The 18,074-nt window shown below is 33.9% G+C and overlaps 4 protein-coding genes across 9 annotated transcripts in view; 2 read left to right on the top strand and 2 right to left on the bottom strand.

Annotated features, from left to right (window-relative positions):
- The first annotated feature begins 446 nt into the window (after window positions 1-446).
- LOC116774295 (GDP-Man:Man(3)GlcNAc(2)-PP-Dol alpha-1,2-mannosyltransferase) lies at window positions 447-6,337 on the top strand. Its single transcript, XM_032666983.2, has 9 exons — window positions 447-636; window positions 793-1,020; window positions 1,394-1,626; window positions 1,895-2,112; window positions 3,562-3,684; window positions 4,503-4,664; window positions 5,145-5,343; window positions 5,702-5,897; window positions 6,186-6,337. Exons 1-9 carry the CDS (start codon window positions 617-619, stop codon window positions 6,265-6,267), a joined length of 1,461 nt encoding a protein of 486 aa, XP_032522874.2. The 5' UTR covers window positions 447-616; the 3' UTR covers window positions 6,268-6,337.
- Window positions 6,333-8,997, bottom strand: LOC116774298 (ubiquitin-fold modifier 1). Of its 3 annotated transcripts, XM_061524797.1 has the most exons (4): window positions 8,844-8,997; window positions 8,709-8,765; window positions 6,854-6,984; window positions 6,333-6,626 (listed from the first exon to the last, which is right to left on the bottom strand). In XM_061524797.1, coding segments are annotated over exons 1-4 (264 nt in total). In that variant the 5' UTR covers window positions 8,846-8,997; the 3' UTR covers window positions 6,333-6,552. The 3 variants fall into 3 exon arrangements, with proteins under 3 accessions (XP_061380781.1, XP_061380780.1, XP_061380779.1); XM_061524796.1 differs by lacking the exons at window positions 6,333-6,626; window positions 6,854-6,984 and adding an exon at window positions 7,544-8,574 and having other exon boundaries at window positions 8,844-8,938; XM_061524795.1 differs by lacking the exons at window positions 6,333-6,626; window positions 6,854-6,984 and adding an exon at window positions 7,544-8,571 and having other exon boundaries at window positions 8,844-8,938.
- A 361-nt stretch (window positions 8,998-9,358) lies between these two features.
- LOC116774294 (uncharacterized) lies at window positions 9,359-17,449 on the top strand. Of its 4 annotated transcripts, none has more exons than XM_061524793.1 (15): window positions 9,359-9,500; window positions 10,190-10,832; window positions 11,697-11,861; window positions 12,318-12,484; window positions 13,209-13,304; window positions 13,788-13,914; window positions 14,110-14,168; window positions 14,738-14,904; window positions 14,969-15,060; window positions 15,144-15,210; window positions 15,468-15,609; window positions 15,822-15,945; window positions 16,158-16,271; window positions 16,458-16,628; window positions 17,070-17,449. In XM_061524793.1, exons 2-15 carry the CDS (start codon window positions 10,229-10,231, stop codon window positions 17,216-17,218), a joined length of 2,244 nt encoding a protein of 747 aa, XP_061380777.1. In that variant the 5' UTR covers window positions 9,359-9,500; window positions 10,190-10,228; the 3' UTR covers window positions 17,219-17,449. The 4 variants fall into 4 exon arrangements, with proteins under 4 accessions (XP_061380777.1, XP_032522872.2, XP_032522871.2 ...); XM_032666981.2 differs by having other exon boundaries at window positions 9,359-10,018; window positions 12,318-12,451; XM_032666980.2 differs by having other exon boundaries at window positions 9,359-10,018.
- The window catches only part of LOC116774299 (uncharacterized), a 52,340-nt gene continuing 51,704 nt past the window's right edge, over window positions 17,439-18,074 (bottom strand). The window contains exon 70 of the mRNA XM_061524786.1: window positions 17,439-17,962. Coding sequence (XP_061380770.1) covers window positions 17,849-17,962 — 114 coding nt within the window. The 3' untranslated portion in view covers window positions 17,439-17,848. The remainder of the gene's footprint in view (window positions 17,963-18,074) is intronic.

The following is an 18,074-nucleotide window of genomic DNA, read 5'->3' as shown; positions in this document are numbered from 1 at the left end:
ACTTTTGAAAAGCTCAAGTCCACTCGCGCATTCGCCGATTATTCCTATAGTCTATATTGTAAATGTTTCTACGGCTCTGAATACGAGTCCTTTTACCTATAGTCTATAGTAATAATAGTGTTACTCCTTAAAATTTATAACCTTGCTTAAGGTATTACTGTATTCTCATTTCGTTATTGTGAATCAATTTTCATTTACCTCACTAAGCAAAGCTATCGTAAGTATTTATTCCAGGTTGTGGGTACCATAAATTTTATACTACGATATTTTTTATTGTATCTTCTCTGAGATTTTTTATTTGCAAAAATGGAAAATAAAGTACTCGCTGGCAATCTTTTATGTTATCAATAATCATTAGGGCTCAAAAGGACTCGTATCCAGAGCCGTAAAAACATTTACAAAAAAAAATAATTCAATAATCATTAATGTCAACACAATATCTTATGTGGTTGACGTTTCACTCTTGTCATAATATCTCAAGAAGGTTATTTGTTTTAAAAATGAGAAAATGAGCCGATAATGTAATAAAACAAAATATTCTCATTGTTATCCTTGATATTTCCCTATTTAATTTCGTCCTTTTCTGTAATTAATAGTATTAAAAATTATAGTCAATATGATAATAGAAATTATCACGTAAGTATATTTACTGCATATGTTCCTAAGAACATTGAACTAAGTTCAAATCATATTAAATAAGTAAAATTAGAACTACTCAAAATTAATAAAGTTACATTTAGACGTACTATAATACTTATATAACTTCAATCTATAATGGTGAATTGTTAATAGGTTAGTTGTTGTGCTGCCTATGATGTTTTTGGGGGTGTTGTTATTCGGCACGTTCGTGATAATACCATGCGCGTTTATCTTCGCATCGTGGTATATGAGGATTAAGGAAAGAAAGTTACAGAGGAGGACGAGGGATGGTGCCAATGTCGCGTTCTTCCACCCCTATTGTAACGGTGGTGGAGGAGGCGAGAGGGTCCTCTGGGTGGCTATAAAGGCGTTGTTGTCAAAGTAAGAATGTATATATATCGTTTTTAGAATACTACTTAGTCTTAGCTCATAACTTACAGTTAATAGTAACAAACTACGCAATTCCAACATAATATGCTGATGGCTCATAGCATATTATGTTGAAATTCCCATGATCTGTTGTGGGTTAAGCATATTTATAACAACAACTATAAATAACTAATGCATATAGTTTGACGTTATTTTGATATAAAGCACATTAAAAAAAGTATGTCTTAATGAGTGCATTTTTGCTAATTAATTACTAATTAAGTATATAATATTTTGAAATTCGCAACAAAAACTCTTCTTAGGTATTTTCATTCATTTTAAGTTTCTTACATTATCTCGTTCTAACAAAATGTTTCAATGATAGATATCCAGATACCAACATTTATATATACACAGTTGAAACAGCAGAGCCAACAACAATTTTAAACAAAGTCCAAAATCAGTTTAATGTGAAGGTTGAACCGGAACGAATAAATTTCATTCGACTCAGTATGGGGAGGGCGATAGAAGCCAAAACCTACCCGTACTTTACATTACTGTTACAAAGTCTGGGCACCATGGTGCTCGGTATGGAAGCATTTATGAAATTTAATCCAGGTAATTAAGCTGTCCTGTATTCAAACAAAATAATAGAATTTTGTAATTTTAATATTCTGATAGCAGAATCAGATTCACAACACACTTTGAACATCAGTCTCCGGTATTATGTAATACTTTTTCTTATATAATTGCTCTTCTTTTAAGTTCCTATATAATGGTATATTAAAACTTAGCTTAAAGGCCAACATAACTTTTATTATTTGATACACATACTTTATTACTACTTATCTAATGTATAATTATAACTATAATAACTCCTCCACAGATATATATATAGACACGATGGGCTGTGCGTTCACATACCCTATATTCCGTTACTTGGCCCAGTGTTCCGTGGGTTGCTACACACACTATCCAACAATAACCTCGGCTATGATGAGGAGGGTCAAACATCGTCTAATAACTTACAACAATAGCAGTGTTATCGCAAGAAACCCCATACTTACATGGTGTAAGCTTCTCTATTATAAGATTTTTGGTTGGGTGAGTATAGTTGAATTCAATAATATTTTTCGGGTATTGTATTTAATATAAAGTAGGAGGGAAACCCTATTCCAAATTCAATTCAATAATAGTCTTTATCTTGTATATAATATAAAGTAGGGCAACATTGTTCTAAAGTCTATGGTAACACCACTGGTATTATTTGTCATTTTGTATTGCATGCTGATCTCATAACAAATGAGTTTTTATATGATTGTGAACTCATATTAACTAATTACATATCCAGATCCACAAAAAAAAAAGTATGAAGAGTCCAATTCGTTTTCTCGTAAGGGATAAAAGAATTTTTATTTGATAGTATATTCAGCGGTGGATTTACACTAGGGGCAGTCGGGGCAAGTGCCCAGGGCGGCAAATGTTTTAGGGCGGCAAAATTTTGAAAGTGATAAATTTTTTTTTTTGAGTTTCATCGAGATTCCCCAATATAATACATTAATTCTATTAATTTATAATTTTTTGTTTAATTGATAATTCAAGAAATTCAATTCATTCATTATTTATGAATTGTAATTTTGGCACTTTTTTAGTAAAAATTAATAATCAAAATGATTTAATCAATTTGTTTCCTTGGAGATTTCAAATAATAATCGATTTTTCTATTAAATAACAAAACAAATATTTATTTATGTTTTTAGAATATATAATTTAAAAAAGTTTCTGCAATAAATTAGTTATTTTAATTTTTAAAAATGAAATACATAAACTATAAGTTTAAGGGGGAAAATACGTGTAGAAGGCCGTTTTCATGCTGATTTTTATAATTTTTTTAAGGTATAAAAAATTAATGTTATTGATTGAAAATATCAGGTTATTTCATTCATATATTTATGAGTATTTATTCGTATTAAACAACAATATAACTTATCAATAGCACAGAAAAATTGTTTAAATAAAAATGTCGCTTATGATGGAGGTCTATATTCAGCGTAATTGTAAAAAGAAAATGAATTTTTCTGTGCCATTGATTTTAGATAAAAATTATAGCTTCTATAGTGCACACCAACTGTTAAGTCGGAAGACAACCTACGATCACCTGTGTATCACCTGAAATCTCCGCTACTTTTCAAGTTATATTGTCGTAAAATATGGAAAAATATAAATATATGTATGAAATAACCTGATAGTTTCATTATATAACATTAGTTTTCATACCTTAAAAAAAATATTAAAAAATCAGCATGAAAACGTCTTTCTACAAATATTTCCCCCCTTAAGTAAAATTCTAGTAATAGGGCGGACTTTTTTCCGGTGCCCAGGAGCGGCATTGAGTTTAAATCCGGCCCTGAGTATATTTGTCACAATTGGTAGTTATAATCTACATAGTGCTTAAAGGTTATATGAATTGCTGGAGAATAGCAGTTTTAAAAACTATATTTTTATATTAGTAAATATATTACCAAAGTTAATTCTGGATCTATTACATTCCAGTTGTATGGCGTGGTGGGTCGTCAAGCAGACGTGGTTATGGTGAACGGTTCCTGGACGGAAGAACATATTAACGAGCTATGGGACTGTCCTCTCAACACTCACAGAGTGTACCCGCCGTGTGAGGTATGCGGGGAGGGAGAGGGGGGGCGTCGGAGATGTATTCTACAATAGCAGAAACAAGATAGTGTTAGGATGTATGGATGTATATTACTCTATCACGTATAGACGAAACCTCTCAGCATTCAATGCTCACGGTGCGGGAGCCGGATCCATCGCGTTGCAGGGAGAGGAGCTTCAACAGTACCTAGGACTTGCGACCCAGGTGTAGGTTTAAGGGGTCCCTATCTAACGCGCGCTAAGCGCTCACCTCCACTGTCCAAGCTCCTCTCACTACCTAAACAAATTTGAAAATAGCCTTCTAGGGCTGCCTTCGAAGTACGTTCTAAGAATGATGTGAGTTCTGGACAGGCCCAAGTCTTTTAGTAGGTTGTAGAGAGATTTAGCCGTTATACCTCTCGCTCCCACTTCTGCCGCGTATAAATCCACGACGAGCCTATTTCGAGTGAGTTCGTTAGTGAGGTCGTAATATTTGTTGGCCTTGATGGTATGGTCTTGGTAATTTATTGACCGGATTTAGGTGAAAATTTCGAGTAATATACACGAGTAGGTACACTTATGAATACCATAGTTAGACAATAGATGTCGCTAACGATTGATTAACATATCAAATATATTAAGAATGCATTGGATGAGATTCAGTCGATTCCCTATCGTATAATTTAAAATTTAAAAAAATCTTTAATGCATTAAAGTTCTCGACAAATTTGTACCAATTAAATAAATGGCAATGTTTTACCAAATTTCCAATAAATGGACTGTCGTACGAGCTGCAACTGACCACTGTTGGATGATGCGTCTATATTATGTGTATTAATCACCAGGTCAGTGAGCTGAAGAAGCTCCGTTCGCTGGTCAAAGAGTCTGATCCCATCAGAATACTATCGGTGGCTCAGTTCCGACCGGAGAAAGATCACCCGCTCATGCTGCAAGCCATATACGAGCTCAGGAACCTCCTCATCAAGAACGAGGTCTTGTGGAACAAGGTATGGTATTCCTTGTTATACTAACAATACATAAGAATACTTCAGTTTAAGACGGGGTTAATATATTATTGCTATATTTTGTTCATATTAAAAACTTTATAACTCTACATCCTCCTGTATATATTTCTGCTTATGTGATATTTTCATTCCATTCATTCTTTCATTCATTCCTGACACTCTGATTCATGAGGAATATTAGTTGTGTAAATGTTTTGTGCTGAACATTTTTCCACCTTATAAGGTGTCTATAACATGGTTCTTAAATATTAATATATTGTCCATGTATATTACATTATTTTCATGTAATCCAATTCCTTAATGAGCAAAATTTTGAGCAATTTTTAACTGCTTGATACATTTTTGGTGTTAACTTATTTAATTCGATGTAAATATTTATATTGAATATAAACTGAGCAGTATGAGAGATGGAAATAATTCCCTTATATATAAAACAAATTTTTGTGCAATAATTATTTTCAGATAAGGCTGGTCCTAGTGGGCTCCTGTCGTAATGCTGAAGACGAGGAGCGTGTACGGAACCTGAAGGACCTCGCCAAACACCTCGCCATAGACGAGAACGTTCAGTTCATAGTGAACGCTCCGTACAGCACCTTGCTCAACCTGTACCAGAACAGCACCCTCGCCATACACGCCATGTGGAACGAACATTTCGGAATCAGTGAGGAGAATATTAAAAAACCAACCAAATATATATAGACCTTATTGCATGCCATTATTTGGTTCTCAACTTGATTGTTAGAAAAGTTTTTATACCAATCTAGTAGCGCCATCTGTCGTCTGTATAACGTGACTATGTGCTAATTTCAATGGATTTTCTATTTCCACATTAATATATTGTTCTTTATTTAGTTATTTGATTATACAGTTACATTAAAATCCGTTCAATAGTTTATACATGAAAGAATAAACATAGATATAAATAAAACTTCACATTTATGATGTTAGAATGAAATACTGTTAGGTAAATATAAACTATAACGTCTTAACAATAGTGACTATAGTATGATATCTTGTAGGTGTCGTGGAGTGTATGGCAGCAGGTCTGATAACAGTAGCTCACAAGTCCGGGGGGCCTCTGGCCGATATAGTTGAGACCTCTCAGTCCTCCCGGACTGGGTTCCTAGCATCTGAAGCCGATGAGTATGCCAGAGCCATTTTAGAAGTCATCGCTATGTCCGGTGAAGAGAAAAAAAGAATTATTGAAGCTGCCAGGTATGAATGTAACTAGAGGCCAAGTCTCGCTGGTTAGAATTTTATACCTACTGTTTTATTATTTTACAACAACAATTGAAACAATAAGAAGTACTAATATATGGATCTCATTAGTATTTTGAATATGTTCATTTTTATTATTCATATAATTTAAAAGTTCTTTCGGGTATTGTTATCCAAAAAAATGTCATAGTGATAATACGAATTTCATGCCTCTATATAAGATTTTTATTGTATTGATTTTATAAAGTAATTTATTTGATGACAAAACTTTCATGTATATTTCAGGGCCTCGGTAGATCGCTTCTCAGAGAAGGAGTTTGAGAAATCATTCTTAAGAGCGGTCGAACCTCTCATGAGGTTGGACTGAAATCTGAAATTCCATTATTTATAAGCAACTAAGATTAATAATTAAGAACAATAAAATTTACCAAAGTTCATTATGGTTTTTATTTTCATATAAAAAAAGTTTCCAACAAAATGTATATATATATGTATATATATATACATAAATAATTATTAATAACATAAACAAGCCAGCGCTGATATATAAATTAAATGTTGGACATTATACTTCGCAGAACTTATTTGTGAATAGATTGATCTTATCAGCGACCCTCATATAATATTTATAAGGAATGTAATCTTATTTCTTCTAAGTAGTGTAATATCCAACTCTGTCTCTCGGGATCAATCTCAACTCAGATCCGTGCTTCAAAAACACATTTCCTAAAAAGAAAAAAAAAAACTAAATTATTTACATAAAATATGTTGAATGTAACTCAAATAATACTTTATTATATATTTTATTTATTTTCTAAGTAATCTGTATTGATTTCATTTTTATTACAAATTTATAAAAATATCGTAATTATAGCCGTTTAAAATAGAATGGTTCTTATTTGTCATATGTATATTTTTTATAAAGATAGATTATAATCAAAGAGTATTTATACCGGCTGTTTGTTGTGGATTTATTCCTATACCGTCATCTGTGATGATGGCGCTAGTAGCGGGGTCCACGCGGAACTCCTCCGCCGCGAACTTTAACACTGCCGTAAACGGTGTCGCCTCAGGGACGCTCAGACTGTAAGTAAAAATTAAAATGACTTACGAATAATAATATTTTTGTCAAAAAAAAAATCAAATACTATTAGAATACTGGGTTTGTTAATTGATAATGATTTACATAAAGATAAATAAAAAAAATATTGCGTTCAAAATTCAAAATTGTATTTTTACGTATAGAATATTAGTCAAGGAACTGGACGTAAATTAAAGACCTTTATTCATTGAAAGATAATTTTCGTTATACTCATTCATTCATTCCTATCAAATAAGCTTTTTTGGGATATAATTGTTAACAATAAAAGTTAATTACTAGACAATTTTGACGTAAACTAACATAAATCAGTTAAACAATCTAAAGCGAATTAAACTTTTTGAATTAATTGTGTTAGACATGTTAGTGATTGGTGTAGTGTTGACGAAATTTAGGAAGGTTTACTCCACTCGGACTTACAGGTTGGCCTTGATAAATTATGATCAATGACGCTTGGCATTTCAATGATATTTGTTAAGATAATGTACTGTATGTAAGATACGGTACACAGAAAAAGGGGGAGTTCAAAATCATAACAACCAAATATATAAGTTAAAGTTTTCAGAATTTATTTATAAAAATATATATATCATGATAGTAAATCATTCCAAAATCTCTCATCAAAACATCTGTCTTCGAGGGCGTAATGAAAGAAAACGGATTTCATCGTTTCGTTCCTACAAATGTTCTGTAAAGCGCTCTTCAACTCTGAATAAGTCATTTCAATATAAAAATATTCCATGGACATTTGCTTATCAATTAATTGTGCTACATCAACAAGAGCTTTGATAACTAATTCAAAAATCTTCTTATTATTTGTACACAACTGTATCAATTTCTCATCCGTTTTAAAGAGGTACTTCCAAAAATTTTTACTTTTCACATGCATACTGGACATAATCCTTATGAATGAATTGACTATCCTTTTAGTGGCCGAACGATACATCACATCATTATTCAATACAGATAACACTAGCAGTTCTATAGTATCTTCAGTACAATTTTCACATAGCATGTCATCAAGAAGCTTGTCATCTACATTGCTGTATTTCAACTCGGTAAGAAGAAATTTCATTTTAAAGTCCAACAAAACATCGTCCGATAGTTCACTAGATAAATTCTTTAAAAGAGTATCCTTGGAGGCAGCTTCTAACATGAATTGTGATAAGCTGATTTCAAGTTCATCTAAAGAAAATAGTTCAACAAAAAATTTAAATGCTACATCGACTTGTTCAATATCACAAGAAGATGTTACAATTTTCTTTAAAATGAATCTAGGAGGTTCGGAGAAACATTGTTGGAAAAAATAGCTAGAAGTACATTGTTTATTTTCTGCTGTCACTACTGTTAAAAAATCATCAGTAAGTGACCTTTCCTTAAGCCTCTGTAAGCATTTTTTAATGTGATCTGATATTTTGAAAGCATTCAATATTTCTTCATTTGAAGTAGTTTCAGTGGGCCAACTAGGTAGTTGACAAATTTTAATATAAACTTGAAAGAAGTCGAGGAAACGGCGAAGAATTGGATCCATTTGTAATATGTAACTTCAATGTAGAACCCAAGAATCAGCATCTGCTAAACAAAAGGAATGATTGCTTTAATAGCATGCTCTTATTAGAGAACTTATAAATATTTCTTAAATGTCCACATTGAAGTTACATAAATATGATAATCTATTGCCCACATATAAAAACTATAAATTAACTTACACTTTGAAAGGCAGTTTTGGGTCTGAAGTTAGAGTAATCTTGAAGGTTACTTTGGACCTACAACACGATAAAATATAAGTATGAGACCCACTATTTCTTTCAGAAGAAATAAAAATAAGGAATACGTGAACTTACATATTGAAAATATGTTTAATTGAAAATCATCAAATAATTACTCGCTAGTCGCTACTAGTTGAGTGACAGCACTTAGACAATAGTGAATAGTCAACGTTTAAACTTAAACGTGTCAACATGACACTGTAATTAGAATGATATTTAGTATGTACTTTAGAAACATTTAATCAACAATATAATGAAGCCCTAGCATAGCAAATACAAAGAAATTTTAAAAATAAACAATATGAATTTTTTAATTATATTAAAAGATACATATATAAATTAAAAGATTTGTTTACTAAGTATTATTGTTTTTAATAGTTTTTAATTAATTGCGTTGGCTGCTTTAAAAAATGAAAATGGACCATCTGAAAATATTTCCAATTATATGATTTTTGAATCTAAAAGATAATAGTCTTTAACTCTTACAGTACCAAGTAATGGATAGTTTTTTTTTGATGCCATATGTTTTTTAACAACTTATTCCTAAACAGAACAAAATAAAATCCAGCTGTCAAAATAATCAGATCAATAACATCAACAAACGTCTAAACATGTACTTGGTACATCTATGTTCAAATTTTTGATAAAAGTGTTTCATTTAAAAATATAAAAACGAAATTAATCGATCTGGGTCAGTACACACTACGCCGACGGACATCAAATAAGCAAAAGGCCATTTCCTCAACTATTAGAACATTATTTTTCGACAATCTTAAAAATTATTTAATACAGTGAAAATGTTGCTCAAGAGGGATTTACTTGAAAATGTTACAATAATATCTTGTAGCGGCACTGTCGTTTGTCTTATACTTAATTATATATCTAATATTTCACCCATAACTGGAATTTATTTTATAATTTATATTCTTTTACTATTCATTACTTCTTTATTTGCAAGCTTTAAGTTAATACAGTGGTTGCTTCACCTAAACAAACCCATTCAGTATGATATCGAAAAACTCGTTGAGAAATATCCTTTCATGGCATTTCTTGCTGATGTACTACCAAAGTTTGAAAAGAAAACTGAAAAGGAAATCAAAGAATACGACACTAACGAATTGAGCGTGATAACTAGCGTATTGGAAAAGAGACTAGTGTCTTCATGGTACGTTCCATATATTTCGGAGGAAATTGGATTTCCATTTGCATGTAAACAAACATTGGATCAAATTATTGCAAAGGCATTTGAGGTGTGTGTAATGGAAATCAATACATGATTTCATTATAATACTCATTTTATTATAGTATAGTACAATAGAATAGAGAAATAGCTCCCTTTTATTCTGCAAAAAATGTAATTACCTTTTGATTCACTTGACATAATGAAAAAATAAATGGCTAACTCAAAATTTTTCTTACAGACTTGTAATAAAATTGATAACAAAGATATTTTTGTTGATATGTGTGCTATTTTGACGAGTCACTTTAAGGAGTATAAGAGAGCTCTTAAAAGACATGAAACAAGCCCCAACGAGACTGTAGAGTCACTGTACAAGAAAACACATCCAATATTCAACAGCAAAAATAAGAAAACAGCTACGGCCGATCATTGTATCGATGTTCTGAGGATTATACTTAAGGACTTGGTTCCATGGGAGGTATGGGACACGCCATACTCAGAACTCCTTGTAAGAATTCTAGCCAAGAAGTTAGACACATACATAGATACAACCATCGCTAACCCTATTTGGTTGAATGACAAGTTATTAAACCTACTTACCAAAGAAAAGGCGACTATAAATACAGATTCCATAGAAAAAGAGCCTAAAAATGTTGAAACGGTAAAAGATGTTGCTGAAAAAAAGGAAAGTATTGAGAAAAGTAATGAAAACATTATAGTTGAATCTACACAAGAAGTTAAAAAAGTTGTGCAGAATGTTGAAGAAAAGACCAAAGTTGATTTGGGTAATGGAAGCGAGTTTAGCGAAGTGAAGCCTGTGTTGAGACAAAGGAGAGGGAGACAGGGAAGGAGTGAAGTCAAAATATATGACCGGATCATTGAAGGTGAGCTTACAAGTGGCGCCATCTGTGCCATACTAATTATGATATACTATAATTCTTAGAATTATTTTTATGACTGATAATTATTTATTATAATACTGATCAATTTTAATTTTGAAATGGCAACATTTAAGTATCAACTTGTATTTGAAAACAATAAATATTGGCTTCAGCTATTTTTTTAGATATTAGTGGAAATAACACTGATCATTATGAATCAAGACTGAAAATGTATCTCAAACACCAGTTCACTTTAATTGCTTAAAATAATTATATGGCAGTTAGGTTTTTAAGGAAATAGTCAATAGGCCACTATACTACAATTACCATCTAAAGCTCCTCCTTACTCACCAGCTGGTTGTATGCTAACAGAGCACTGTCCATGGTTATTAAAAAAAAACAAAGATTGGGAAAAGGAAGTACCATTTGGTTGGTTACATCTTTGAGAAATCAATTGCTTGTAACTATTACTTTTTAAATTTTCTGAAATTACGAAAACACGGGTAGGCTTAAAGATTAATTGTTACTATCTCAATGATACATGGTGTATTTCTTTACTTCTAAATATATTTTTGTTTATTATACAGTTCTTTCAAACAATTTTGACAGAAAACATTGTTTTATTGACAAACATACAAAATTAATAGATAACAATTAAAATAAACTCAAAACTATTAAACTTTAAAGCCTTTAGGCTTTGGCGAGTACATATCTCTATGAAATAATGTGTTTGAGGATCACTTCATTTCTATCTCATTTACCCACGATTATTTTAACTTTAAAGTAATAGAAACATCCTCTTAATTGGAAAAACAATATTATTTCTCTAAAGTTGGTGAACCTACATGTTCATATTAATGATCCCAGGTAGTGTGAAGACTTGGGAGACAGATATGGATCTCCAGTGTATCAGCGTGGGTCAAGACTTACTGGCCAGTCTGGATGAAATGACTTTGAGCCGTCTGTGGGGTCAAGAAGATGCAGAACATAGTCCCAACATGAGAACGGTATCACCACAGCCACTGTGGTTCGGTTAGTGTGAGAGTTTGTCTTACTGGTAGTGAGATAAATTATTATCAGGTATTAATACTGAAAATATTCACAGCAGTTTAATAAAACTTATGAGTTTTCTCGTATATATTGTTACAAGTGGCGCCCTCTGTGCCGTGCTAATTATAATATACCATAATCCTTAGAAATATTTTAATGACTGATTATAATTAATATAATACTGAGTCACAGTAATTTTGTAATGGCAACATGTAAGTGTCAACTTTTATTTGAAATCTATAAACACTGGCTTCAGCCATTTTGTAAGATATTAGTAGAAATAACGCTGATCATTTAAAAACAAATATGAAACTATATCAAGATAAATAATTATGTATGATAATTTAATTATTTAGAAAAACAGTTTGGATTTGTCTATTGCGATATCACTATGAGGTGTGTTCTCATTAAAACAAGTACTATATATCTTGAATGTAGGCGAGGAAGATAATGTGGAACTAGACCTGGATTTGGTTCAAAGTAAAAAGGATTCCAGCCCTAAGCCAGCTGAACTACTGCGAGACCTGCAGAGTACTGTGCACCAGGCCAAGGCCAAGATAGGAGATCTGCAGGTCCCGTACATAGATGTGACCAACAACAACAGTGTATGTCTTTAGCATGCCCGTCTCTCACATTGCTTCAGCATGATGTACACACATATGTTTATATTTATATATTTTTTTTATATAAATAACATGAATCAATACATACATATCAATATGAAAGGCACTTTTCAATAATTTATTTAACACTTTTATTTATTAGATTTATGTATAATATTTATTAATATATTTTAATTGAATTATTTTATCGTAATCGATTAATATCAATTTCCATACTAGTCATTTAACGATCGGATCATGTGAGCGGAATTGTAAGTAATATCATGATAGCACTGTGTTGCATGTTGTATGTCACCTTATATTGTAATATGCGTTAGAAACCGGTTTCTCTTTATATGGGTTTTAATTAATTCACTTAACTTCGTAATGGTCACACACAGTGTTACTAAACTATTTAATGGGAACAGGTAAAAAATTATTATCGTTTGTATTTATAATTGAGACAGACTAAATATATAAAAGTTCTTTTCTTCCTATATATATTTTAATCGTCAGTCGTGACACTGTGTGTATACTATAAGTGTGTAGTTATAAGACAAGGCAATATTCTTATAATAATTGCTATTTTATTTTTCGTGATTGTATAGTACTTGCATGAATTTGAAGCGATAGCGTGTTGGAAGCAGTGTTGATGAAATGTGTGTTCAGTTCTGTGAAACCTGTAGAATTAATAGGTCTGAGAATAATTGAATATTATATATTTTAGGATGAAGCCGCTGGGATGATGGAAGGTCTTCTGGATAAAGGTATAGCTGGTATCAAGAAAGGTCTTCGATTCACAGGTCTCAGCGACGATTCACAGGTTTGATATGAAAATAATGAAAATAAACAGTTTCCCAATAAAAAAGGATATATAAATAGCAAAAAGATAAGATTCAAGGAAAGTTTACATTAGTTCTGTAGAAACCAGAATGAGGGGAGCGATACAAATGGGCCAATAACAAAAAATCTAGGGTTTACGTTTTCAAAGTCATAGGGTGTTTTGAAGGTTGGCTTTCTTTTTGCAAGTTACCATAGCCCCTAAACCATCTTAAACTATTACAATGTGTCCTAATATACATCAATATCTATTATCTTCCTCAGAAACAAACTAAACACAAATATCCTCGTACTTTACTGTTGAGGACATCCGAAGTAATTTTTGTAACAATTTCAAAAATCATAAAGAATAAACATGATATGTACAGAGATTGATAATTATTATTATTGATAAATGTATTCAAAAAATTGAAGTTCTTATAAAAAATGTTAAATGTGACTAATGCCCGGGTTACTAAAATTACAGGAAAAACATGACAAATCACCAGCACACAAAGGCAGCGAGAAGGTGTCGCCGGAACTACAGAGGCACAGACTGAGAACGGAAATCAGCGAGGCGCAAGAGGCTTACACCACTATGGGCACGCCTAAAGGTTGGTACACATGACGTGGGAATCGTTAATTATTTCTAACAACAGACGACTCGTCTGCCCGTGACAACGGTTGCTGCAAAGTGACCGGAAACGTCGGGAAACGTTAAAAATAATTATAAACTTGTAGAAAATCCCAAAAATATTAGTTGTATTCTAACAGGAACTTGTAGTCATAATTAAGTTATGATGTTACAGAGGACAATCTGATGCACCACCTGGTCAAACAGCAGAGAGTCAGCTCGCAGGACAGTGTGGTGAGAGGTTTGATATGTTGTTGACGTAAATGTAGGACCGGCCTTATAGCTAGCTAAGGAAGATGTCTAACGATTTATAGTAATCTCAAGTTATTTTTGCTCATTGAGTAAAATTTTATAAAATTTTGAACCTAATGTGATTGTGTAATGTTAGAAAATTTAATGCATATAATTTTTTTTAATCTCTGGAATGTCATATTTAAGTTGCTTTGTCGATTAAGCTGTCGTGTCCTATGTTTAGACGGGAATTAAGAATTCTATATATATTTATATATATAATATATATTAAAGAAGAAATATACTTTTTTATTTAAAACTGAAGTAAATGTTTAGATCAACATTTCTTCAAAATAAACAAAACAAAATGGTTTTCATATTTTAAAATATTTTTCGAGTCTGAAGGATAGGTTTGTGCTTACAGCCTACTCCTATTTGATGAATATCTGTCAAACACTTGTTCACATCTGTCGCCCAACATCTCATGTGATCGATTTAACTACTAAATTATATCTCGCTTTAACTGCTGCCAAATTTATATTATCTCGTATCTTCTTGTGGTATGTCTGAAGCTGTCCCGGGCCCCGGCGTGGTGTCCATCACCCCCCGCCGCTCCTCCCTCCCCTCCCACCCCCCGGTCCAAAACTCCCCCGTCCCCAGAGCCGCAGTATGAAGAAGCAGCCGACCTATCCGCCTCCATCGCTAAGCTACGTTCATTGCTGCAACACGCCGGCCCAAGGTGAGGTCCTGGATTGTACTGTATGGTGATGGGATCGCCTGGTACTGAAATATCTTGTTTTCAGACCGGAAGAGGTCTGGTGGGAAGGCGCTGAGGAAACCCGCGGGAGGCAAGCAACCAACATAACTAGACCTCCCGACGCAGCAGCGCTAGCTGGTATCCTTCTATGTGCTACATCATCAATGCTATGTATTCTATGCAGAGTGTAGACGACCTGTTAAGTGAACATTGTTTCACAGATGAATATGATATGGAGAGGAACGCCTCCCCGGGGCAGACCAGCAACAACATGCAGAGGCTCGACAAGTAAGGAAATATAAACATTAAGTAGGATGCCAGTGAAGAGCAGAATTTTTCTGATTATATTTCGTGGCTTAGAATGATTTTGTCAGAACTGCTCCAAGAGGAATTGAAAAATCGACTAAGATGATGATTTACTCAAAAAGACATGGACTTAATAATGTTATAATTCAGAATATTACAAAAATCTCTCTCTCTACTTAAATTGGCATATATGTCATACTTGCTCATTTCTTTACATTAAATCGTCTGGAACCTTCCAGATTGTTCACTCGCACGGTGACGGGTGTGTTTAATTCCATTCGGACGGCAGTCGGTGCGGAGGGCGAAGTCCCCGCGGGAGGCAGCGAGGGTGGCGGAGCGCTAGCTGACTGGACGTATGTTAGCACCTCGCCTGAACTCAGCGTGAGTAAAACAGAAGAAAGAGCATTAAAATAGAAAAACTATTTTGCTGTAAACTTGTCCTAGGTCATTTACCGGGTGTGTGGTGCGAGTTTTGTCAGCGTTAACCGACTTACAATCTCCGATCGAACTGATCTATCAGGGATCTCCGCGAGCTGGTTTCTGTGCTGTATATATTATTATTGCGATGCTCAAATATCTAAAGCTGTGTCCAGGTGTGTTCAGCCGCGGGTCGCCTGGTTGGGTCTAGACGCGCCCTGTGGCATGTGGACTCAGCTCTAGACTCGCTTCACCAGCTGGAGACCAAAGATGAAGAGAAGTTAGAACCCCTGGAGCTCGGTGAGTACTAGGGCTAATTTAAACTTTGAAGGTCTTAGATCCAAATAACTTGAAGCTCTCGGTTAGTGTTACTATAGTAAATATCATTTTTTTAATAACTGCCGCTGGAATTTAATGTGTGTGCAGACGAAAATTATGTTATATATGATTGGCGCGTGTGTTGTTTCCGCCCTGGTGGTCAGGGTGGTAATGTAGAGGTGATGTTTTCGTAGAGGAGTGGTTGTGTGCGTACGGGAGTCGCTGGGCAGGCCTGCTGGAGGTGGTCACGTCGCTGGGGCTGGTGTCCTCGCACCTCGCCTTCAGACTGTCAGCTGTGCTCTGCGCCGGTTAGTGTATACAAGCTGTAAATATTGTTGTTGTGTGTGTTTTCAATAGTTTTTATGTAATTTTCATTAAGGCCTATATATTTTTTTGATACAGTTATGTTTAAATTATATTAATAAAGGAAATCAAAACTCACGAACATCTTTGTAATTAAAATTATGACATGCTCCATATATTATCGTAACCAGATATAGCGGAGTCTCTGATAGCGACGTGGTTGGACGAGTTGTCCGGCTGGTTGAAGAAGCAGGTGTTCGTGTACTTCGAGCAGCTGGCAGCTAACAGCGAAGCGGACGAGACGCCGCTCAGAGAGTTGGATGTTGATGAAACTTGCAGGATTATTCTGGAAAATATTCCAGGTGACCTCTCGATGTTCCATGCTGTTCTCACACCACACGTCTTATTGATCTTCATCTCAATCGCCGTCAAATTTCTTAAAGTTAATGTATTTATTATGGATACTTTTAAGCTTTTTTTTTGGTAAAAATAGTAAGGAAAAGCCGTCAGCCAGCTTTTAGGCCTAATAGTGGCTTTTTTCACCTGCGGCACTGAAAGTGGGATTTCAGAAGTTATTGACTTGCATATTGATGGGATACAGAAGTTAACGTTATGATAGAGAAAAAATTTAAAGATTGAATAATTATTAGACGGAGCGGAAGAAATAAAAAGATCATCAAGGCTTCCACAAGCAACATGTCCATTAAGCCGCTATCGACTCTGTCATATATTTCGTTCCTTACATGTTTAATACGCCGTCTCTGTACTGCTGTAACATTTTTGTCGGTTTTTGGTGGCCACAGAATGGTGCGTGGTGAGTGAAGAGCGCGCGCGCGTCGCTGTCCGCACGTGTGTATGCAGCATGCAACACGCGTGCGTGCTCAAGGACGTGTTATATAGAATGATAGACGCGCTCGCGGGACGAGCGAGGGCCGCCGGAGGGCAGCACTAGTGTCGGGTCGTTACAGAACTTTCAAAGAATATAAATGTATTTTATATCTAAGTGTTGTTTAATTGTGAATTAAACTAATTGTTTTATTTTATATTTCTACAACATTCCCGATCGGCTCCGTTACGATATCGAGGGCAGCCTGATGTCGGCCACTCTTATAACGTAGTGTTATCTTTATACAACATGATCTCCGAATGCTTTAATGAAAAATAAAAATACGTTTACCGAACACCTCGCCGTCGTTTTATTAATAAAAATATAATCATTATATCACAGAGGCTGCATCATACTCGTACCACCTTCATACAATATATCAAAATATAAAAAAATCATAATCCTATATTTAATTGTGACATTAATTACAATAGTGTTTTAAAGGACGGATACAGTTATTCTTCTAAAAAAGATTAAACTTTAAGTACTGTGTAAGGGTTCTGCGCCCGCCTGCGGGTTGAGTTAGAACATGCTTGGAAGACTAATATTTTCTTTTTGCATATTAAGAAAGGTTTTTTTACATTATAAAATGGTTATTAGTGTTTCTTTAAGCCGCTCAATAGACCCACTGTCGTCAAAAGTAACATTTAGTCAAACAATATATTTGGTGAGCGGATTTTATATTTAGTCCTAGCATCACAAGGCGGTGACGGAGTCCAGTTCATCGCTGTGTCGTCGTCCTCTCGTCGTCGTGTCGTTATCGTCTTCTTGTTCTACGATGCTCTTTTTCTCCGTGAAACTTAGGAACATCTGTTAAAGGAAAAGTTGTTTTCTTGAACATTTCCATTTCCTTGACAAATATGCAAAGAAATTTAAACTACAGTCTTAAACATAGTAATATGGACTGTTACTTTGTTAAAAC

This window comes from Danaus plexippus, chromosome 26, assembly GCF_018135715.1.
Source record: "Danaus plexippus chromosome 26, MEX_DaPlex, whole genome shotgun sequence".
Classification (NCBI taxonomy): domain Eukaryota; kingdom Metazoa; phylum Arthropoda; class Insecta; order Lepidoptera; family Nymphalidae; genus Danaus; species Danaus plexippus.
The sequence above is the reverse complement of the archived record's forward strand: the minus strand, read 5'-3'. Positions and strand labels throughout refer to the sequence as shown.